Raw genomic sequence first — 25,934 nt, 5'->3', positions numbered from 1 at the left:
TCCAGCAGTGTGGGTCCGAGAAGTCCTTGGCAATCTTAGACAGGAAACCTAACTGCCGCGTTGCTTTGGAAATGCTCGCTGTTCGGTGTGAGTCAAAACTCATTTTAGAGTCCAGTTTAACTCCCAAATCGGACACTTCGGTGACTCTGGGAATGATTTTCCCTTCAATGCTATAATCAAACAATATCGACTGTGATGTGCGGTGAAACGATATCACCTGACATTTATCGATGCTAATTGTTAGTTTATTCCTGCGGCACCAATCAGCAAACATGGTTAGCGAGTCTTGTAGAAGCCGACAATCCTCTCCAGTCCGCACTTCAATATAGATTTTTAAGTCGTCAGCATATAGCATCTTAAAACCTTTTTTCAGAACAAAGGATGCGTCGTTAAAAAATAAAATATACAGTAGCGGGCCGAGGTTGCTACCTTGAGGCACTCCCGATTTGTTTGAAAATGGTCTTGAAACAAAACCGTCAATGTTGACACGGAGCTCTCGCTCCGTTAAATAGGATTCCAACCAAGACGTTAGTTGCGAAGAAACACCAAGGCGAGTCAGCTTGTGCAGAAGTATTTTATGGTCGATTTTATCAAACGCCGCTTTTAAATCCGTATAGATTACGTCAACTTGCGCTTTTTTTTCCAGAGATATGATGCAGCCTGACGTGAAATTCAGCAAATTTGTTGCTACTGATCGACCTGGCATGAAGCCATGTTGGTCGACAGATATGTAGCATTTTGTCGCATTAAGAATTACCCTGCTCATTATTATCTCAAATAATTTAGAGACTGCCGAAAGACTTGTGATTCCACGATAATTAGTCGCGTCATATCGATCTCCTTTTTTGAACACGGGTGTCATAAATGATTTCTTCCAAATACGAGGGAATTTTGCTTGTTCCAATGAGCGGTTGAAAATAGAACTTAATGGTTTCACTAGATTACCGATACAGCGGCATATTAAAATTGCAGGTAGACCATCGGGACCAGGTACATACGATCGCTTCAACTTTTTTGTTGCTGACAAAATCATATCTGAAGTCACAGCAAACACTCCCAGATCAATGAGGTCGCTAAGAACGTTACGAATAGCTTCAACGATCTCCAGTTCAGAAGCGCAATTTGCTTCGAAAACAGATGCAAAATGTTTTGCGAATAACTGACTTGATTCTAAAGCAGACGCTGAGACCTGATTCTCAAAATATACATTTTTGGGATAGCAGCACTTTTCCGCATCGAATTGATAAACCGTCAAAAACCACTAGGATTTGCTCTTAATTTTATCTGCACACGCAATACGTAAGATTTATATAAAGTGGCATTCAATGAACGCGTTACTGGCTGACTGAAAATCTCTTTTGTTGTCAGGCGTTCGTTGGCGGCGAAGTTTACGCTGGAGTGCATTTCGCACACGTTTCAATGATCGTAAACGAGAATTACTCCATGCAGGTGACACTGGCGGTCGTGTTCTTGGAACGTGACAAACAATCCAGTCGTTCAAAATGTAACAGAATTTTTCTGCCATAAAGTCAACATCATTATTATTGTCAAAAACCGTGTCCCAGTTAACGGTATTCAAGTACAGCGAGAGTGCCATAAAGTCCATTCTTCGAAAGTTCAAGTGACGCTCCTTTGTTTTTTCGACTGGATCGGCATATCCCGCATACGCTGGCAAAAAAAAAAATTCGAGAGGAGGGTGATGGGAGTCGACGGGTAGCAACGGAACCGGGCAATTAATTACTTCGATCTCACAGCTAGGCAAACAAAACACTAAATCGAGAATACGATCAAGCGAGTTTTGCACCAGATTTCTTTGGCTCAAGCACAAATAATCCATTCCATCCAACAAAGTGCTACTGAACGGAGGTAGTTGAGAACAATCACATTTGATGACGTTGTCGCTCGAACACAACCACCGCATGCGTGGCTGATTATAATCGCCACAAAGGAGAATGATACCACTGGGCAAACATTTCTCACACAGCTCATTCATAGAAGCAACATGTTAATTGATCAGACTAACGTCTTGACTTTTATCCGGAGGAATGTAAATCACGTTTATGAATAACTTCCTACCTTTGACTGTGGAACAAACACTCACTTGTTCTAAATTGCGTCCATGTACGGTTTCTATGACACGACAAACGTGTTGCTGTGCAACAGCGATCAATACACCGCCAAATCGGGATTTACAGCTGTTGAGCGGGCTACGATCGCAACGAAAAACATGGAAGCTCGAGCCGAATAACTGTTGCGTAGTGATGCAGTCATCTAATCCAGTCTCAGTCGTTATTATGACATCGAAGTCGCTCTCTGTCACCGCTTAAAGCAGATCGGTAGTTTTCGTTCTCAGACCGCGGACGTTTTGGTAATAGATTCTAATGTCCATTTCCGTGTGATTAGGCTGAGTTGAAATACTGAAACGTGAGGAGTAATCAGGTATCGGACGTTCAAGATGACAATAATACTGGCCTGACGATGCAAGCTGGAAGACCCGAGCACAGGACCGGGACGATGACGATGGCGGATGTTTGCAGCGAGCGCGACTGTGTCGGAGGGGTCAGGGGCTTCCATAATGCTTGATTTAGGGTGTCCCGGATCCATGTCAGCAACGAACGAAGAATTTATTGTTGTGTTTGCTTTAGCGGGCTGCGATAAGCAGCTGGTCGATTCCAGTTTTTTGGTTGATCAACAAATTGCCGAAAAAGCAGTCCAGTCGGCCAAGTTGATGCATCCAACGCTTTGTTTTTCATTTCCGAGCTCAATCCGATCTTGTACGATACAAATGACAAACCAGTAATATCTTTCCCTTTCGGTACTAAACGTATCACATCCATTGATTCTGGTATACTCAAACAGCGAGAAACAATTTTTTGAACATCAGTGTCGGTTATTAGAGGGTTTGAACCGGACAGATGCAGCCAGAATTTTCTTACGTTTTGAACGACTATTGGAACAGATAAATCACTCAGATCGACATTGTTTGTGCCGCATTCAGACGTTGCTTGTGAATCTGGTTTATCATCAATCCGCCTGCGTTTCATGTTTCGTTTTGGCCATACCGGAGTATTAGATGTTGGCCATACGGGCTGGGATGGTGTACATGTTATATTATCGATTTTATTACTCAGTGCTTCCACAACGTTAGATAGCTGATGTACTTGCGCCAGCAGGTCAATTAAACTTGACGACACGGATGGCATAGGTGAGACCGCCTGAGTATCAGCGATGTACGATCGAATACTGCGGCCGTTTATTACTTCTCTGCACGACGTACATAAAAGAAGCAGTTTCCCCTGAGTGAAAACTTCTTTTAGACCGCGGGAATTTATACCACAGCAGTTCTGGCTGATATGGAGAAAGGCTTCACAAAAGCCACAACGCAAGGGCTCGAGATCGTTTATTTCGTGTTTGCATTCCCCGCATTGTTTTTTTTTTCCATTGCGCTTTGCTTGGTGTTCTGCTACACACGAAAAGTAGAGGCCTGTGGCAGGTTGTCAAGAAACTTGACGAAGAATGCTGCTGAAAGCAGTTGCGTAAATTTTGTATTCCGAACACACTTGAGGTCAACAAATAATCACTTAGATAACGATTGATAGTGCACAATCTAATTGGAATTCGTGATGTCCAGATTGTAAACCAATTACCGGATAAAAAACACTAGTCGAAAAACTTTAACTGTTAGTTTTACTAATAGAAATTCGTAAAAAATTGCGCGACGCAGAGCGAGTGCTGTTTACGATGCAACTTAACGAAACGAATGATTATGATTACGGTTAATAACATTATTATGAATCAAATATCTTAAAATAACATTATAGTTCACTCTCGAATTTCCCATATATTCCCGTGAAGACAGACAGGGAACACCCCCTCTTGTGGTGAAAAAGGTAACTAAACTCATTGCACAGTGGTACAGTAAGGCAATTTAGGCGGACATAGGCTTTTCGTTGCGATTTTGGTTTGCGGTTTAAAGCCATAGTTTTTGTAAAAAGTTGTTTCTTATACATAGTCCTCTATTCATGTGCGAATGAAAATTAGGGTGGTCCTAAAATCAACGAAATAAAACATTCTTTGGCAAACTTGTAGACCAACTAATTCTAAGTAACTTTGTAAAAAAACTTTTTTGTAGACATGAAATTTGGTTTCCAAAAACAGTCTTTTCGCTCTATTTTTCTAATTCAAATTTAAAAACAAAGTTTTCTTCGGTAACTTTAATCAAAAATACGCCAATTTTGACGAAAAAACATTGTCGATATATTATACAGATGAAGAGTTCACTATTTCTATTTTAAAAATAGGCCCTTTTGATATATTGATGTCTCCGTTTAGGGCAAACATAAATAATATTTATTGGGATCATTTGATAGAACAAATATTGTATAAATATTGTGAAGAAATACCGAAAGTTGCTTAAAATTAGTTGATCTACAACTGTGCCGATGAATGTATACATTTATTTATGCAAATAAAAAGTTAGTTTTTTCATTTAGTCGATTTCAGGACCACCCCAATTTTCATTTGCACATAAAAAATAGACTAAATATAAGAAACAAGTTCTTAGAAAAAAATTTTACTCTAAAACCACAAAATCGCATCGAAAAACTCGTGTCCGCCTACATTGCTTTACTGTACCACTGTGCATTGTTGTTGAATTTCTGTGAGCGTGTGACATTCTCACACACGAAACTGAATTTACTCAATTTTAGATTTAGTTGACTCAATTTCATACTTTCACAGAAAAAAATATGTTGCAGATTTCGTGCGTATATTGTTTGTATGTAAAACTAACGCTATTCCGGGAGTCAAATATTGATAATATAATAGATGTAGCTTATCGAGGCACGAAGAAGAAATATTCAAATAATCAGGCCACGACGTGTAAATGATAAACTAATCCCAAGTTGCTATATACGTGGTTCCCTGTGTAACTTCACTAGCTCAGATCCATCACGGGAAGCAACTACGAAATGTGCGGCCGTCAAGCTCAAGCTCAATAATCAGGCCACGAAGTATACAATTAAATGAATATTTCAATTACCTCGTGAAAAAGATAAAAGGAGAAACCGCGCAATGGTTGTCAATAGTCGTATAAGGTTGTTGTGCAACTTTTAGCTTAGATAACACTTGAATGTTCTATCAATTTAACAATTTAAGTATGGATACATATCATGTTGTAATTGGTTTAAAAGCTTTATTATATTATATATAAAAGATATTCAACAAAACAAACATAATTAGTGATAACAACTGTTATGCAAAAACTATTATTTAATGTTTAGTTTTCTTCGTTTTGAAAGTATTTTTTGTTTTTTTTATCCTTCCGAATTTTTTGCTCTCGAGTTCTAATCTTCGTATTCATCACTTGCAGCTTTGCTTTAACCAGCATATTTATGTATTTACTAGCTGACCCGGCAAACTTCGTCCCGCCTATTTTTGTGTTTAATTCAATAATTTTCAACATTCCAAATTCATTGATTTCTTGCGATTTGTTTATATCGTTTGAAATTATTGGTTTTATCGGAATGACAATAGCCTCGACTTTTGCCTTTAGTACATCACCTCTATTCCGAAAACACTCATATTGGGTGGTATTCAGTTATTTACGTTGTTTTCCAGAAACTGAAAGTGGTCATCTTCGAATTCAATGGTGTCCAGGGTCAATGCTTGGCTTCTATACATTATTTCGATTACGGAAATATTCATATGCAGTAGTATTCGGCTGTTTCCCAGAAGTTGCCATCTTACAATTCAAAATGGTGTCTGAGGTCAATTTTTAGCTCCATGCATCATTCTGGTTAAAGAAACACTCATATTGGGTGGTATTTGGTCCCTTTAGGTTATTTTTTTTGGAGACAATTTCTGGCCCTTGAGCGTCATTCTGGTTTAAGAAACACCAATAATAGGTGTTATTTAGTCATTTTCGGCTGTTCTACAGGAACCGGAAGTCACCATCTTAGAGCTCAAAATGTTGTCTGTGGTCGATTCTAGCTCCTGTGTATCATTCTGGTATCGAAACATCTCATATTGGATGGAAATCGGCCGGTTGAAGAAATACCCATATTGGGTGTTATTTGGTTATTTTCGGCAGTTTCCCATTCACCGGAAGTCGTCATTTTACAATTCATAATGTTATCTGAGGTCGATTTGTAGCTTCAGTGCATCATAACAATCCCGGAAATACCCATAATGAGTGTTATTTGGTCTTTGCCACTGTTGTTTAGGAACCGGAAGTCGCCATGTTGGATTTCAAAATGGCATTTGGAGACAATTTCTGGCCTCTGAGCATCATTCTGGTTAAAAAAAACACCCATATTTGGTTGTTTTTAGGTCATTTTCGGCAGTTTTCCAGTCACCAAAAGTCGCCATTTTACTACTCAAAATGTTGTCTGAGGTCGATTTGTGGTTTCAGTGCATCATCACGATTTCGGAAATACCCATATTGGATGGTATTTGGTCATATCTCGCTGTTTCTCAGAAACCGGAAGTCGCCATCTTGGATTTAAAAATGGTATTCAGAGACAATTTCTGGCCTCTGAGCGTCATTCTAGTTAAAGAAACATCCATATTGGTGGTATTTGGTCTTTTTCCCCTTTTTTCAAATCACTGGAAGTCGCCATCTTACAATTCAAAATTTTGTCTGATTTTTCAAAAACCGGAAGTCGCCATCTTGGATTTCAAACTGGCATTTCGAGACAATTTCTGGCCTCTGAGCGTCATTCTGGTTAAAAAAACACCCATATTAGGTGGTATTTGGTCATTTTCGGCAGTTTCCCAGTCACCGGAAGTCGCCATTCTACAACTCAAAATATTGTCGGAGGTCGACAAACGTACAAACCGTGGAACACCACCCATGGATTGCCTTATGCATAGGCGAACTTTATTATTATAAAATATTCGGCCGAGTCCACTTCACAATAAAATGTGAATTTTTTTCAGTGTACCCATTAGGGTAATATTATTGTCAAAAGTTACTCTATTTCGCATGTCGTGTAGAACAAAATCAGAAGTGGCGCACCTAGCGGTCGAAAAGGTGACTAACGCTTCTGTCATTTTCAATTTGTCTTCATAATTTCACGTAAGTGAACTATATTGGTATTTAATATATTTGTATGAATTAAAATTATTATAAAATAACGGTTAATTCAAATGAGTTTCAGTTTTGCGGAATATTCCCGTCGCAGCGGTGGTGGCGCTGATGTGCTTTTTTCTTTTGAACTCAGTTGATATTTGTCGTGCGCCGTGCTGCCAAAACAGCAGAAAAGCAGAAAATTTATCTTTTGCAGAATATGTCCAGTAGGTGTCGCACAAATTAGTAAAGCAATGCCTTGGTGCTACATTCCGATTCGGAACTTGACCTTCTGTTTACTATACACAGACTTCGCAGCCAAGCATTAAGTGTACAGGACAATTACGGGGCTGGCGCTACGATCCTACTGACACTAATAGTCACACAAGTTAGTAGAGACCATAATTTCCTTAGAATTTTGTACGGAGTGGTACGTCTGTTTGTCTGTGTTTAAACTATCTTTGCAGATTATTCGTCTCTAACTTAAATTATAATCAGGGATTTTACGGATATGATTTTTTAAACATCTGCAGATGAGAATGCGGATGCAGATATGTGATTACAGATACAGATGCGAATGCGGATGTCAATTTTCATGCGGATGTTCCTCATTTTCTAATGCGGATGCGGATATCTGTAACATCCCTAATTATAATGCCTCTTTCATCAGCAGTTCGAGTGAAAATTTTGACTCAACACCAACCTGAACAAAAACTACGTTAAGGAAGAAGTAGACTGTTACAATGCAGCTTTTAAAGCTCAATAGTAATTCAATCGAGTGGAGGAAAATTTTATGTTAATATAAAGTCTAAGTTAAAATATTTATAGAATGACTCATTGCCAAGCCATCAAACTACATTCAGCATTTTAATCAATCTCAAATATGATCACAGATTTTTTTCTCTGGTCACAGATTTTCACAGATTTTTATTGTCAAAACACAGATTTCGAAATTACAGCGCTGGTTGCTATAAGCAAGCGTTCACACTCATAAGCAAACCCAAAAACTGTCAATAATGCACTGGTTTCATTATAAAAAAAGACAAAACCCGTTTTTACGAATATTAGTTAGTCGGTATTGAGCTTGCATGGTGGCGCATGAAGGACTTTTCAGGATTTTTCATCGAATCGTCTGTTTGTCTGTGGCTTTTATTTATGATGCACAGCTAAGTAAGTCAGCTCAACGCAATCGAAATTTTGTAATTACAAAGGTGAGCATTTAACGCTTCAAAATTTAGTGTTTCAACTTACCCCACCTTAGGGAGTAGGTCCAGCGTAACGTAACAAAAAATCTGTGGAGAGACTCTTTAAAAACGAAAATTTTAATTGAGAAAATCCTTCTACAGCGTTACGTAATTTTTATGGGGGTAGGTGTTGGCGTTACGTTTCGTTACATATGAGTGATGGGGGTCCAAAAATTGTGTTTTTTTGCGTAACGTAATTTATCGATTTCACCTTACGTGAAAAATAGGCCTATAATGTCTGGTGGATTTAATTTGTTGTATCGAATCATCTAAAATGGTTTGCTAAATGAAATCGAGCCGAATTTCGAAACAGTTCTACGCTTGTATGAGATTAATAAAAAATATAGAAATTATGAAAAAGATAAAAAATATTTGATGAAAAAAAATGTGAATTTTGAGAGTATTGAAGAAAGAGGCAGGTTGAGAGATAGGGAGTGGCGCACTCACATCATTAATCCTCAATCCGAGTTGCGTTGCAGTAGAGAAATGAGTTCAAGAGAATATTGAAAAGAGAGAATGGAAGAGAACAACTTAGGAGATGAAATGTTTTACTCGTATCATTAGCGATACCGCTTACTGTTAACCGTACGTGCTGTTTATATTAAACGTTGCGTAGTTCAATTAACGATCAATCTGCAAACAACATTCGAATCAACTCAAAAATTTTGTCTTCTCGAAAAAAGTCCCTATGCAAAATTCCAGTTTAATCATACAGCAGCTTCTTTCCCAGGCTTATAGTCACAAAATGTCATTCTCACATTCAGATATTTGATGCAACCTTCTGTTGCATAGTCTGAAATTGTATATTTTCCGACATTCCTTCGTCAGAATGAAGTGCTGATACTAGACACCTTGTTTTCCACGGGAGAAACAACGACGACCGCATGTCAACCAAATGAGTAGGCAACAAAAAAGAATAGCAATGAAGTTTATAAAGCCAAAACATGAAAAGTTAAAAAAGGACAGAGAGAGAGCCTGGTTTTAAGAGACAACCAATCAAAACTTTTTCAAGTGCATCGTAAAACTGATATTGTTAGCTAGGTGGCCAACACAGGTTTGCCCTTGTTGTCATTCGAAAAGAGCCAATAATTTAATGGAAAATATTTACTTCAGTTTTTTCCCTTGTTGGGGACATTGGTACTACCGCGACCAGTACTTAGATCTTTTGTGGCCTGTTCTCTTTTGCTTTTGCTTTAAGCTGTTTCTCATATAGACTACTACAGCAACATATGCCATGAATAAAATTCAAAACGTTGTTCAACGAACTAGCTCACACTTCTCCAGGCCCTTAACAGTATTTGCGCCGTTTTGTGAACATTGCTGGGCATTTGCACAAAAAATGATAAGCACTTTCACTCTGTATACAACAAAATCTACAGTTGTCATTTTCGAGCCTTCCTATTAGCTTGAAATGATATTTGCTGGAATAGTGACCAGTGATCAGTTCATATAGGTATAGGTATAGGTACTTTATTTCAGTTAAAATTTGTCAAAACTAAAAAACGGTTGGAACTATCAAAATGATGGAACTTCGAAAATTGTTTGAAAGACGCATGGGATCTGACTTTGATAGAATTTTACTTGGTTTAGGTTTGTTTCATTTAGAATTTGGCCGCATACTAGTTTCGATATCTCCAAGGAAAAATAACGTACAAAAATGGTAAAAATATGTTTTTGCAGGGTTTTCATTGAACTTCAAGGAAGAAATACAAGAAAAATTATTTGTCTGCTGTTCTGATGAATTCTCGAACTTTCCGTCGAATACCCTCAACAAATTTTTGCTCAGTGGCAACATCAACCGTAACAGTCATTTTTTCCACCACTTCGTCATATCAGATGATGTTTTGATTGATTTGCCACACTTCTTCAATTTACGCTTGAATATTGCCCAATATCTTTTGATGGGACGAACCTCAGGGCATTTTGGTGGATTGATCCTTTTTCGATAGCATCATGTTATTCTGCTTGTACCATTCCAATAAATCCCGGGCGTAGTAGCAGCTAGCTAGATCGGATCAGAACTTCGCGGAACCTTCGTGTTACTGGATGAGTTGCAAAACTATCTCCTGAAGACACTTCTCCTTGTAAACTTATCCATTCATGGTTGCTCCAGTGATGAAAATTTTTGTCTTCTTTCCACAGCTACAAATGGCTTGCAAAATCATCAGCTTGCGGGCCAAATTATGCGCGGAAAAAATTTGAACCTACCTACCTAGCATTCCCCTTAAATTTAATCTCAGGACCCAGGATTTGTACAAAGTTAATTTTGACGTATGTCATCAAAATACAACCGCTGTACTCTGTCAGAAACCTTTCAGATTAAAACGCTGTCATTAGTATCTCGGTGCGACAACTATAGGCGCTGCAGTAAATAAAAGGAAACGGCCAAATACTAAGTGGAACAAACCTTATGTAAACGAAGTGTGTGTCAAATTTAAAAAATTGAATAAATCTAAACCAGGCATAATTTGAGCATTTTTTTTGAAAAGAAGGAGAAGGATTAGGTTAAATATAGAGTATATTTTCCGATATTCTTCTCAACATGTATATACATCTTATCACTCACACTCTCATTTGCGTAGTTTAATGTCAAATTTTTTAAAGTGAATGTTTCTCCCGCTCAATTTAGTCAAATTATAGGAATTTTTTTCAGGAATAGGGAAAAATTTATTGCTGAATTCGAGAAAAAAGAGTAATGAGAATAAAAGGAGTTCGGATGAACATTCGAACATCTACTCTATTCAACTTCATTCATGAATAATCCATGGATTTCACAAGCGACTAACACGACTAACATTCCATAAATTTAGCATAGTTTTCAGTTTAAATACAAAGTAACAACTTTCGAGGCAGTACCAGTCTTAACCTAATAAATATTTTACGTTTATATTTTCCCTGGGTCAAGTTCATGAATTTTTGTACTCGCCAGCATATTTATGTAAATCAAAATTAAATTCATAACCGTCATCCGGAAGCTTTGCGAGCAAGTTTAAGTTTTCACACTCTACTCACTGTAAGTCAACCCGCTTGGCCATACCTGTGCTGTAACCCGGCAAAACACTAATGAGCGTTCAGTTCAAAAACTTGGCCGCGAGTGAAAAAGCGAAACCGGGATCGAGCAAACCATGAAGAATTATGAGCGAATTGTACACAAAAGCTACCTAAGATAGGAAGACAAGCCCGCAACAGAAGAAAGAGTGATCTGTCGAAAAACTGTTAATACTTTTTATTCTTGAATTATCATATTTTGGCGTGATGCCCCCTACTTTCGTGAGCGCTGCTTGGCTTTAAAGCGGCAAGACTAGCAGCCGCTGTATGAGCTGTTGAAAATTCCGACAAGCCGGTCTTGCGGTTCGTCGCTTTCGGCGCATAATTTGTTAATGTGCCTCCAGCAAAAAACGAAGCAAATCATCAACATTTAGAAATATAAATATAAAAATGAAAAATGATTTGTCAGAGATCCACACCGGGACTCCCCAGTCAGTTTTGCCGCCAACCTTGCAATAATTGAAAGCTTCGGGAAAGGATTACGTTGCAGTGGACTAGTTTGTACCTTGAAGAATACTAAATTAGACACGCAGAAGCCGTGTATTTCCCTTTCGTACAAAATGCAAACTGCAGAATTAATCGCTCAGTGAAGCTAGGTAAAATTGCGCTGCATGTTTTGCGTGCATTTATAAATAGCTCCCGCCTTTGGAGAAAACCGGAAACTTGCCTTCTAATGCTGTCAATATAAAAGCAAAATCTATGTGCATAAGAGGTGTAGTCAATTAATCAGTATTACTCTGCATGAAATCTTGCAATTCAACATATTTATTGATTTCAGCATTCTGCCTGGCTCACCTGTCTATAGCGTCGGAGATGTCTCATAAAATGTAATAATGATAATAAGATATGATCACGCCTTTGGAAAGTTCCACGGCCGCTTCGGACATCAGGCTTGTTTCTTCATCGAGTTTTCTTGATACATTATACAGGCGCTATTCTATCTCCGATCGGTAGCTGTAGGGCGTCACCGCCTCCCAATCTGCCAAGATCACTTTATCGCAAATCTTTGCTCAAGATCGCGATAAGACCGACCACACATCGACGACCTGTTCCTTACATCAACGCCAATCGGGTGCTAAGAATGCCTTCATTAGAGGTTACAGCCATAATAAACTGTTTGACATGATATGGTTGCGCCAATTACTTTCAGCAGACGATAATTTATACCCTACAGACCGCTGATTGATCTGTCAGAAATCACGCACTTCAAAACCATCAACAGCCAACCGCCAGTAGCAGCAACGTGGGGTTCCTGCAGCAATGACAAGCAACCTGCGTGAAAAGCCGGGAGCTTCCAACGGAACCCAGCGTTCGTTAATGAGCCGTAAAATTCACTGGATTTATTGGTGTCGGCGAGATGATCGTAAAACCTTCACCGTTCCTCATGCACAATCGGAGTGAATTAGATGGCCTGTGCGGTCACAGGTTTTATTACAATTTTATTGCAAGAAGTATACCCTTATACCCTTATTGGGAGGATTTACTTTATTCAATACGGGATTCAATTACGAGGGCAAACAAAGTAAAATGAAAAACGTTGCATGACGTTGGGCATAGGTACAAGTTGGTTATCTTGACTCTAATAATTAATTAGTTATGCTATATCTAATAGAAAGAGCTTGATCTTTTTAATCAATTGTATTGAAAGTTTTAATAAATATATAGAAAAAAGATATAGACGTTAAGAGAAATAGAATGGAAATAATAGTACACTCCACGGTATCACAGCAGATTTCTCATTTCTCAGTTTAACAAAAAGTCACCTCTTGCATACGGAAATGACCGAAGCTAAATGAATTAAAACTCAGATTTGAACGACCATTTTAACATTCTAGTAATGGAAAAAAATAGTCTAATTCATGTTTGACTTCTCTTTTTTCCACTGAAAGTTGTAATTTCGTTTCGTTATTTTTTTATTCGGGAAATAATCAACTCAAGTGACACTAGTTTTCATCAAGTTTAATGAAGGTTTTTTTCAGCAATGACTATTACTTTAATTTTATAAACAAGTGGCAGCATGTAAATTTTTTTTTTTGGGTTCATCTTAAAGAAATCTGATAATAAATCCTACCTGGACATCCCTCAACTGAGCATTTACTGTATATGTGTGAGTATTTTTCTCGGCTGGCCCACATTGCACAGGTCTAGTTGCCTCATAAATTCCTAGGCGGCGTTCATCAATCACGTAACGTTCTCAGGGAAGAGGGTGGAAGGGTACCCTCGACTTGATAAACAGGGGAGTGAGGGGGGCTCAGATCAGTATTACGTAACAAAAGCAACACATTTGGGATTCCTCTCCGGAGAGGCTATAATTTTCCTACAAAACAGAGAATTTTTGTTAAGCAATGTAGAGCAAAGGCAAACGTAGGGGTTCCTGGAGTAAAACGCAGCAGTTAACGAAAGCAGAGTATATTATTGTTAAAGCTGAGAGATGAAACCAATAGTGTATACTGATCAAGTCATATAAACCTTTATTCAAACTCTGATGCTGAAACATTATGGAAAATGCATAACACACATTTTTTAAGTGAGTGCAACAATTTATAAAAGTCGTCAATCGAGACAAAATGCACCCTTGCTGGGGCAAAATGCACCGCAACAAAGGGGCAAGAGGCACCATGCAAATGAGGTGAAATGCACCACGTCCACGGGGCAGAATGCTTGTTATCTAATAAATAAGGGCAAAATGGTTTTCTTTGGAATTCCACACACTCTAGCGGCATGATTTTTGAAAAAAACCGCTTTTGATTGCCTCTTGCACCGATCGTAGCTGTTCAACGGTCCATGACCGCTGATAGGACTTCCGGACAATGCTGGAAACGAAATGAAGCAAAAGATTTGTTTACAAAGAGTCCTTTTGCCACGGGAAGCGTTATGCCCCGATCGTAATGAAAGAATGTTTCTGGTTATATAACGGTAATTCTTTTTGAAACTTACCGATATTTCATCAGCAATTTGTTACTCGACATATATTCGATGCAATAATACTTTTAGCTGATGGAAAACAGCAACTGAAGAGCTAAAAATACTTATGTATATGCAACAAAAATTTTTTTTTGTATTTATTTACAATTTCTGACATTGTATTGTATATAATATATTGCATGCAATAATGTATATAATAATAAAATTATTGTTTTGTTATTAAAATGTTTCTCCATTGTAAATCGGTGCATCTTGTCTCAACGGTGCTTATTAGGGGCCATCCACATACCACGTTGAAAGATTTTTACGAATTTTAAACCATGGACAACAGCCTATATAAATTCAAAAAAATTTGTATGGACCGTGGACATTACACAGACCCCCCTCCCCTTCATCCGTTACGTAATTTGTGTACGACGCCTTATCAGGATAAGCGAGATGCATCTCAAAATGCATGTATTAGTAAGTATATCGAGTTGTATGAATGAATTTCTATTCTTGTTTCGCGCATTGACTTATATCTAGCCATTCTTAACGAAGGAAGGAATCCCTTCTCTTTCTTTCTTATTGTTAGTATGTACTTTACATTTAAGATAGTGCAGGTATAAAAATCCTGTAAATTTCATTAATAAAATCTTTCTGTTTGTAAATTCTTTTGTGGAAACATAACGATTCAGTTCGTTCACAAAGAAAAGTCCGTTCTTCAGGAAATCATAGCGATTTTTTTTAAATATAATTGGAATTTATTTCTGCATTTCTTGGTTACATAACATTACAAATCTAGTTAAAATTACAATATTTACCAAAATGTCTTCGAAATACATGTCTGTTGTTCCATCGCATTTCTCTCACCTTTTAATTAAATAGATTACCTTCTCTGTACAAATTGAAACTAATGATCCTACACACTATCCATAAGGCAGCTTTCTGTCGTTGGTTTTTTGGGTTCACTCTCCACGCAAGAATACTCTCTGCATTCTTAAAACTTTAGTTTTAAATGCTTACGTAGCACTTCATTGACCCATGTCCAGACTTGATGCTTGTTGTCATCTAGTAATAAACATATGTCACAATTGGAACTTTGAAGACGACCAATGCCGTAGTTTAATAACTTTTCTTTATTTGGTATCAAACCGTTAACGAAAAAATACAATCGTGACTGTCCTCCATCGACAAAAAGCAGGATATGATATTTTCCCAAATGTTTTCCAACTGCACAAGGGGAAAATTAATTTCAACCTTAAGAACCACACACTTGCTGTCAATAAAATAGCAATATCAACATAATCAACATAACAGACTTCAAATCGAAATTCTGCTTCAAAAATTTAGCTTCGATGATCCATTCTTTACCATTTCGGGATAGTTAGCTCAAATGATTTAACTTTAACAGGTATCCTTCGTTTGCATTGTTGTTTCCTGACTGGTCATAAAGGATATTTTTCATGAACAGAGCTTTGCTTTTGCTTGCTACATCAACCAGTCCGATGCCACCATCTTCACATCTCAAATGCAACTGATTTCGATCAACTTTGGAAATACTGCTACCCCAAAGAAACTTGCCAATTGCAGCTTTCATTTTTCCTAATTTCAGATCACTCGGTGGTATTACTTGCGCTATATACAAGAGCTTCGAAAGAATGAATGTATTTAAATACAGGGCTTTTGCATGAATATTCATATTCCGTCGATTCAGTTCGTTCCTGAGAATAAAAAGCAGTCAAGGAAATCTACGGACCATAGTGATTCAGTTCACTCGTAGAATACTGCAAGGGTGTCAGTTGGTATCTACTTCGGACTCCTGTGCCGAGTTGCAAGCCAAAGTCTACCTTAACATCACAATTTTGTGTAAATTATACATATTCTGATTTCGATCTCTGTCAATGTATTCATTACGCAACTGTTGCGTTATCCTTTTGGCACATTTGTTGTACAAAGCCACAGCATTTAATGTGCGTTTTGAGAGAACATGATGATATAAGCTTGAAATTTTGCGTGTAGGGGGAGAAAGGGGTGTCGAACCACCGTAGAAAAATTCCTTGCTCCCAAAAATCTTAACATGCCGAGCTCGATTCCATTTGCTTTATCAACTATCGAGTCATGCTGAAATTTGTTTTTTACTTGTATGGAAGCTCTCCCTTTCAGAAAATGAAGGAGTTTCAAACTATCCTAATCACGGCCCCAAAAACTTCTACACATAAATTGTCACGTCGATCGGTTCAGTACTTAAGTACTTAGAATTAGGATCAGACAGACAGACAGACATACAGACGGAACTCCTTTTTTATATGTTTAAATATTTGCTGTAGTTGCGCTGTTCGTAGTCAAAAAAATTATTATTTCCAGCATATAAAAGACGTAGAGACTGTTAGTCTGTTAGGTTCTTTGTTTTAAGAATTGGGTCCTAAAGCTATACCAGTTTTTATATATCATTTGGAAAGCCGCGTTTTCTGAGCAAAACGTGATTTTTTAAAAATGTTTATCGTTTTCCTTCGATTTTTAAATGAAGATTAAAAAAACTGCTCGAAAGGTCTTAGATGACGTTTCGGCGAAACGGTTTCGCCCATGTACGGTATATGAGAGAATTGTCATTTAAGGCAAATCGAGCAGATTTTTATCCTCCATTTAAAAATCAAAGGAAAATGATAAACATTTTTTAGAAATCACGTTTTGCTCAGAAAATTGCATTCTTCCAGCTGATATATAAAAATCAGAAAACCGTTTAAAACTTTAGGATCCCATTGAAGTGCTAATGTGTTGTAACAAATAATATAAGGCGAAAAAGAAAGGTAAGGATAACACTACTAGTTGGGTTATTTCGTATTTTTGCTGCTGAACGCTTATACGTCTTATCCACGTACGATAATGACAAGAGTTAGTGAAAAGTTTTCAAGAGGTGGTTTTCGTAGAATTTTATGAAATTTCTTTTAAAAATAATGAAAATACTACAAGGTATACAGCCCTAGGGGTTGTATGAAATGGTGACGTAGGACTAAATATATATCGTCGGCTTCGTGCAACACTGCCACAACTCAAAATTTTGCCTTTTTGAGCTTTTGGTGGCAAACGAGGCCACTGTAAATTTGCTTCCCACGAAACCCCGTTTCAAAATTTCACAAAAATTACAGAGTTATGAGTAGATGTGCCTTTGCTGCACAAATTGAAATTTCTTAATAAAATTAGTAAAAATAATTTTCGATATGTACAACATGCTCATAACGTGTGTAAATAGAATCGAAATTGTTAAATGAAGATTAGAAATCATGAACATGAAGTTTTCTTGAAAATAAAAAAGTAATTTTTCGACGCTAATTTTCAAACGCGCTTTTCTCAAACTTAATTTCTTGAGTTGTGCCAGTGTTGCACGAAACCGACGATATATTATATGCTGCGATAAACTGTTTTTTTTTTTGTTCACACAACATTTATTTGACACGATAAACTGTTTATAGGCAACATTACAGTTTATATTTGATGGTCGTTATTGTAAAAATAACGATGCATGAATACATGAAAATTTCACACTAGTAGCAGTTGTGAAAATTCTCATAACTCTTATTTTCAAGCATTTATAGTTCTGAAAAGAACTGATTCCATAATCTTCAGCTCGAAATGTGTGCTACGGAACGTGGATGATCGCACCACCACCGGTAGCATTGAATATTTTGCTTGGCCGCGCATAATAAAATATGGTCTCCGCTGTGCCCTCCAGTAGCTACACCAGCAAAATATCCTGCAGCGTACGATGGTAACTGTTGCTGCCGTATGCAAAATAAAGGTAACATGTTCCGCAGTGCCTGGAAGTTGACTCGTATGCAGCTCTCGTTTCCTAATATCGCGTTCAGCGTAGATTGTTGCAATGAAGGCGTGGCCACGCAGTTTAGAGAAAGACAAACGGAACAAAACACTGTGTTGAGTCAAAATATGTAGGCAGTGGAATTCATTCCGTCCATGTTATTGTTATCCGTGCTCGGGAAACATGGGAATAGCAAGGAAAATGTATGGGAAAGCTTGACCTTGGAACTTTTCACATTTTTTCACCATTAAGCAGTAAAACAACAATGTTAAACATTACATCAAATAATTGTTACACATTTTATTTATCCACCGACATATAAATGACTAAGATGCATTAAGTCGTTCACTTGCTATAATGGTTTGAAATCTGACGCAACATTTGCCAGCTTCATTTTCAATTTCACAAAATGTAATCTAGTATAGAAAACAAAGACGTAGTCCTACGTCAAAAAACTGAATTTGGGTTGTAAACTGAAAAGAATTTGTTTAAAAGACAAAAAGTGGTTTAAGAACAACGCTCATCCTGGTTTTTTTTTTCAAATTAGGTTTTTTAGATATACTCCTAAGATATAAATTCTGACTTAAACTTTTTCGTGTCCAACACTATTTCACGTTAAAGATGTTTCATAGACACGAAAACGTTTTTTTTTTCATTTTAAATAACTTGACGTTGTTCCAAAACTTTTAGTGAAAAGTCCAGTAAAGAACGGTGCAAGTAGGTTTGTCTATTCTTCTCAGAGAAACACTACCGTGTAGGAATTTATCTTTCACTGCGAGAACAACTGCTGTCACACTGGTAAGCAAAGCGACGCACTTGCTTTAATAGAGCAATGAATTTGTGCATCTGAGAAGCACGCAAAAAACACCGCGGTGGAATCTGAAATATTCAGAGATAAAATAAACTTGTCTGATCTTTCTCACATGAAAGAACAATATGTTCAATAACTACACAACAGAGTTCACTGCAGTGCTTTCACTGTGTGTCTAGGGATAATCTAGGTAAGAAAGTGTATTGCGTTGTTTGCTTTGCATCTCAAGCTGAAAAAAAATTCCAGCCGCTCGTCACGCATGTATGCTCTTCGAATGCTATCGAATTTATCTCAGCAATGCACACCGCGGTGTACTTCTGTGTATTCTCCCTAGAGTGGTTCGCCATTCTCGTTTCACTCATCTGTGGTATAAGGAGCAAGTGTGTTAGTTTTTCTGCGAGCAGCAGAAAGACAGCACAAAAGAAAAAAGTGCATCGCGAAAAAATATTACACGCAGCGCCCATGCTGGACATGAAATGAACGGTAAATATTCGCTCTGCTGAATTTGAGGAGAATATCAAGCCTTTGTGCAAGACAATTTCTTTTTCAAAAGTTTAGTTTTATTTTAAGAATGCTAATCCTAATCCTAAATACACACTTTTTCACATTAAAACTTAGAGTTAATTTGATTTTTTCCAGTCAAAAAATATTTTTTGTGGTGTCTATTTTTAAAAGACATTTTCAGTTCCCTGCAATCCATTCTAGGACAGTTTTTCTCTACTTACAGTTTTTGCGTGTTTTTAGATCATTTTATATTTGCTTATTTGTTGAAGCTAAAACCCAGCTGTGCTCTTGAAAAAAATTGGGGTTTTCTCATTGTCCAGCAGGCGTTGAACATTATCAACCTCAAAGCCCCCAATGATGTTAAGTAGTGTTAACTTGAGATAATTTTATAATGTTCCTTTTTATGGTCACCAGACATGTGTCGTAAAGTTATTGCTCACCGGGAGCACCAAAATTCACAGAAATGGTTAAAAAGCTATAATCTTTTATTTTTCATTGTTATCCAGTTTGAGCCGTGTTATTTTAGTATAATTTATACCATAGAATGCAAATAGATTTATCCAGTTAGCTAACTATAATAAACTAACAATTTTTTATTCATTTAAACAATTTTTTCACAAATACCAGTCCCCTATAACTCTTTTTGCTCTTTTATTTCAGCCCCAGCGAATCGATTTTTCGCTAGAAAAAAAATCAGATGAAATCATTGAATATTTAAAAGTATGATTTTAGAAATTTAACCGACACCCTGAAAAAAAAATTGAAAACCAGCTTTCCTGGGAAATCCGTACGAAAAAACTGCAAATTCGCATGAAAACCGTGCAAAAGTTCAAGCCCGGGAAAACGATACAATACAATCAATCTATAATTGTTGTTTGAAACCTCCATGGACGTCAATGTCAAGACTCAGCCTGTTGAATGCTTTTATTTGATTCATTACCTAAGCAGGATTAAATGTTTAAACAAAACATACGTCATTGTTGAGACACATTCGTTATTCAGGTTATAAGCTCATTTATTCGGCATATTATTGTGTAATGGTTAACCAAATAGATTATCAATATATATGAATGTGAATAAGTTGTTTGTGTGAATAACCTATTAATTAGCGTTTCCATAAGAATATCATGGCACCAAAAATATGTAAGACTAAAACGCTTTCAACTACCGTCTCCCACCACGCCAGCACGGTGTAAGCAATTCGGTACCCACGGTACCCACTGACCATTAATATCCATTAAAGTAAGTTTCTCGACAAATGAAATCAAGCTACTTACCCATAGTTGAATTCACAATAAATCGTCTCCGCTTAGCGGCACGATTCGGTACGCTGTAGATCGCATTCACCGCGGAAACGGTGGGGGCGACCGTAGCCGCGATGACAGGTTTGGTCAGGGTTTGTCCGAGATTCGATCGTGACGAAGGTGGTCGGTGCATCGGTGGCGAAAGACTTTTTGGCTTGCGAGAGGTACTGTCAACGGGGGTTCTCGTTCGCGAAAGTGGAAACGACGAAGGTGCCGATACGGAGGCACTAAAAACAAACAGACAAGCGATTAATTAGATCCTACACATCACATTCGCTCTGCCATAAACTTACTTGATGACTTTTTTGTACTTGCAGAAAAAATCCGGCCGGATACGGTTGCGCATCAGAAACAGTTCGCAAGCACGCAGGATATCGATGTTGGTTCGGATGTTCAAATCGTTCTTATTGTTCAAGCTGAACGGACCCAGAGATTCACCTTGAAACTCTGGAATGTTGTTGAAAAAATCCGACGTCTTGTCGTAATCGGTTTCCTGTTCGTCCACATTCGTCCTCTGGCCCCGCGATGGATTTTCTCGACGTCCTTCTGCTTCTTCTTCACTGCCAAGATCCGTTTGGATATCACTAGTGAGACTACTGCAGTTGCTGTCATTCGTCGCTCGACGCGATCGCTGATGTCGTCGTCCTCTCCTGCTCCTCCATTCCCCAGGACTACCGCCGCTCATCATACCGCTTACTCCCTCGCGAACAGAGGCGTTCGATACAATTTTACCATTGTTATTCTTACTTTTCCATTGTTCTCTGGTGCTCCAAATAGCACTGTCAGTGTCATCCTGTCCAGGACTTTTCCCCCCAGCACCGCAGCACCCATTGGACTCAGGCCCACCGGCGCTCACTCCAGTGCCGCTTGGCACCGAACTGCAACCGCTCTGTCGACTAGTTTGACAAAATTTCATCTCATTATTCGTCAGCACCATAAACTCGTCGCCGTTGTCACTGTCGAAAATGTTGCGCTGCAGCCGTTTGACATCGATTTCTTTCAGATCGATGATTCGGTTAAATTCATCATATGGTCGTAAGTAGTCCTGATGGTGGTTGGCCTGTTCGTACGTTTGGTCTGGCAGCAACATGTCACCATGTCAACTTCGCATCGGGCTGGAACTGGTTTCGAGAGCCGTGCACTCTTCCTGTGATGGACGACAGGGTTACCGGCCGCAGACAGGGGAAGCAGTTTTATACAATTTTCGAGGAAAAATGTCGTTTGGAATCCGTTGGCTTTTGTTTCATTTTATTTTCATCGACCAATCCGGCTGCCCGACCGGACCTCAAATGTACTGTGAGCTAGTTTCTTTATCTGGTGTTTGACAATTTTAATTTTTTTTTTACTCACACCATCCTTGCAGTGTCTATAGCAGGTGTTTTGAGTGGAGTGGAGCTATTTCTGAGTAGAATCTGAGTAAGAAATGAAAAGAAAAGGTTATCATAATTGTTTATGAATGATACGTAATAAATTTAAAAATAAATATTAAAGTAATACACATTTCATTGGCTATCAGCATCGAATTTGAAAATATTACATTGGAATTTTCTCACAGTTTTCTTACCCATAGGGTTTATTTTAATATGCTGTAAGAAACTTTTGCATATGCATGTAACAAATAACAATGTGTAAAAATTGATGTGCGAAATCCCCCGGAACATACGAACGTTCACCACATAGCTACGATTGTATTGCACGATGCAAGAGGCCGCCCCCTTTTCCAGCAACATGCTTCAATGATGGAATACCCAATTGAAGATTTGTATTTTCCGACGCAGCATGCAAGTATGTAGTTATGCTGTATCCTATGCGTAGTACCTGCCTACTGCTATCTTTGCTTCCCTGCCGACACACTGCCGGGCGGCACGTTGGCTACCCGCAGGGCTATCGGTACATTACCGCCGAATGAAGCATGATATTTACGTGAGAATGGACGCCTTATGTTTTTCAGGGTGGTGTGAGAATATGTGGATTTATGTGCCATGGCCCCACAATTTTATTTTACCATACTAATTGTACCTAGCTTCTCTATATATGCATATTATAATTAGTACCAATTTACCAGAAAAAAGGCTTGTAAAATAAATAACTGCTCCCAATAATGTGGTGTTCTACCATAAACCGATCCACGATATTTCGTGATGTTGCAATTATTTTATTGTTCTTCTCCTCACATGTTCATAATCCGTGGGAATAAAGTTTGCTTACTTCTTCGGAATACTTTTTTAAATCTCAGTATAATTAAAGAGATCTGTTTAATTTGTTTTTATTTGTGATAAAATAGGAGTTATAACAAAGTTCGCAGAAAAAAACTGACGATAGCAAATTGTAATATAAAAATTAACTGATGCCCTGTGTCCAATGTCGACCACTTTATAGCCAGTCATAAAAGCAACTACTTCACACGTATATCAATGGGAATGACTTGAAATATCGTTTCGGTTACTTAATAAACCTCTCATTAACACGTATTTTAACGATCGTTTTGTTTTGGCATCAATTTGATCGTTATAGATCCATGAATTAAGACGTTATCCCATCGTCATCGCAGATAAATTATCATTCGAACCTTTTTTTGTATTTCGACTGGTCTTGGCTAGGAAAAGAGAACCACATGCTGAGCTCATTCGAAAAATTCACAAGATTCCCGACTGGAGTTTTAGTCTCGTAGATAGCGTGGCCATTAGAGCACAGCTTGTTGTTTTCCGAAAGCAATAGGAATGATTACAATTAATTATACAACGAAGAGCCCATAGTTCCGTTTTCGGACGGTTGATATTTGTATCATCCGAATTGACGTGAGTAATACTAATTTGTATAACGTTCTAAATATATTCATTCCTAGATGATATCCAGCGGTTCGATATAACCGAATCATTTTCTGAAGATTAACCCTAATCTTCACGGAACGCCATTGAAAACAAATATCGCCATTCATTATTAGAATTGACAGCTATGAGCATGTTTTCTTTTGGATGATAACTTTCAAGTCTCTTCTGAAACCCTCTATCGAAATCGTAACGGTCGTTTCTAAACTAATTGTTGATGCTAGCGGTAGACGATTTCTAAACTAACGCAATGATGCTATAAAATCCGAGACAAAATAATTAACAGAAAATGAACAGAATCGGGAGCTGCGTTGTTGCACAGAATGACTTTTTTGTATGTGATGTTAGAAGACAAATATTCTGAATTTAATAGTAAACTATGTAGATTTCAATATACAAGTTGCCATCAAACAACTTTACTTCAGTTGAACTGAAGTTTAGTAAACTGTTACTCAACTAAGGCGGATGTTGGGATACATTTGAATCCTTTTTTTTGCATCGGGAGGCCTACCCTGTTTATTGCGACACATGTTGATCATGGGCGTAGCCAGAATCTCGATTAGGGGGGGGGGGGGCAAGTTCTTTAAAATTTTAGAAGTAGAAAAAATGGTATTTTGAAAAATGAAAATTAATAATAGTAGTTAGTGATCAACACATACCACAGAAGATCAAAATAATGGTCACAGTGGTCCAAATCTTACAAAAAAATAGTGATCAACACGGATTTGCTCGGTACTTTTGCTGCTGAATGTCCTTAGTGGATCAACTGAAAAACCTGTGCAATTCCACGCAACATAGGGCAAGTATTTCAATCAATTGTTTTTGACCTGGCTGATACTTTACACTGTCCGTAATTCAAAAATTGGCTAATATGCCATTTTTACCAAAAACGAGAAAACAGTTTTTCGTGATGGTAAACACCTTAAACAAGGTCCCTATGGAAGCCGATTGTCGAAAAATGCATTTAAGAAGGCAAATGTGAAACAATTTTGGCTAACATCCAAAATAATTGAGAAATTGGCTAATATCCAAAATATTTCAACCTGTGGCTTGTACAGGAACCAGTGTGTTATTAATGTGCTTTGTTTCGTCTAACTTTCGAAAGTGTGTGGTAGCCTGGTGGTTACTGGCGTCAGATAACCGATCCTTGCATCAAATTTTGCTTTTTTACGAAGACTATTCGATGCAACAAGAATTTATTTGCAAAACTCAATTATTAAAAAACGTGACTGCTTCCTTCTGTCATAAATATTTACATTTTCAGAAATGCTATTTAGCTCTTTGATTACAAGTAATATAAAAGAGAAGAAGATTGGACTCGCAGCTTTTGAAAATTACAGCGTGGTGAAGCTGCTTTTTTTCCTTGATTCAATAGCTCGAGCCTCACGTTTCCGCAACAGTCTAATCGGTTGCACGAAACAATTGTCTCGTCGTCCTTCTCGTCCTCACTTGTGCTTCCGTATTGTTTCATTAACGTTTCTAACGTATGCGTCAAAAAAAAAGGACTTTTTTCGGATAGTGGTAAAAAATAACTAGGACAGATAATTGAATTTGATGAATTGATGAATTGATGATTTGAATTGAATTTGTTTTTTAATTCTTTTTTTGTTTTATTTATCAATTTCTCCTGTAATTTCGCGACAAAATTGATGAAGTAGATTTTACGCTTCGGGCTTGCCAGAAATCCTCGATGAGACGCATCTTGGGAACGTTGGACGGGTTCGCCAACTTGGGTATCACATCGACTATTAGCCGTTCCATCTCCTCAAACGATCGCCTCGAATAGTGAGCCGACTCTAGATCCGGCCAAAACACCGCGTCTTCGGCCTTATGGTATTTTTTGGTGAACAACGCAACATCCGGCAGGTACTTCGTACTATAATGCCCTACTAGTCGTTGCCATCCAGGGTGAGACAGGTCTCGTCGTCCATCACCACCGCCACGTCGTGAATTGCCGGGAAAATCGATTTGATCATCTTATTCAGGCGCTGCCGCTGCGTCATTGCCTGCAGCTCCGAGACTAGTGAACGGGTATTGACCGTCCATGTTCGCCAAGCACTATTTGATCGGTTGCACAGACCTCCAGGCCAAGCGCACGCAGCGATGTAGCCACTATTACCTCGGTCCTTCTCTTCAGTATCCTTTGGAGTTTCTTGTCACTCAGGGTCGTCGGCCGTCCGAAACCGGGCTTTCAATGCTCTGATTGGTGTCCAATAGTGCCAAGATGTTGTAGATGCCGGAACGGGCGTACCCGGTGTCCACGAACGAACGTACGTTTGGAACTGTTTTGAACAAGCAGAATAATCATATGTATCCAGCATGTCTTCGTTACATTCCAGCCAGTAAAATATGATGCGATGGTATGGGGAGCAGGGATACCAAATGTGCAGATTTGTCTGCAAAAC

At 38.1% G+C, this 25,934-nt stretch overlaps 1 protein-coding gene across 2 annotated transcripts in view; it reads right to left on the bottom strand.

Moving 5' to 3' along the window:
• Positions 1-25,934, bottom strand: part of LOC129730168 (myosin-I heavy chain) — a 233,401-nt gene that overhangs the window by 116,105 nt on the left and 91,362 nt on the right. For both annotated transcript variants that reach the window (XM_055689272.1, XM_055689273.1), the window contains exons 3-4: positions 20,995-22,113; positions 20,675-20,928 (exon numbers count right to left, since the gene is read on the bottom strand). In XM_055689272.1, coding sequence (XP_055545247.1) covers positions 20,675-20,928; positions 20,995-21,791 — 1,051 coding nt within the window. In that variant the 5' untranslated portion in view covers positions 21,792-22,113. The remainder of the gene's footprint in view (positions 1-20,674; positions 20,929-20,994; positions 22,114-25,934) is intronic.

Source organism: Wyeomyia smithii, chromosome 3, assembly GCF_029784165.1.
Source record: "Wyeomyia smithii strain HCP4-BCI-WySm-NY-G18 chromosome 3, ASM2978416v1, whole genome shotgun sequence".
Taxonomy (NCBI): domain Eukaryota; kingdom Metazoa; phylum Arthropoda; class Insecta; order Diptera; family Culicidae; genus Wyeomyia; species Wyeomyia smithii.
The sequence above is the reverse complement of the archived record's forward strand: the minus strand, read 5'-3'. Positions and strand labels throughout refer to the sequence as shown.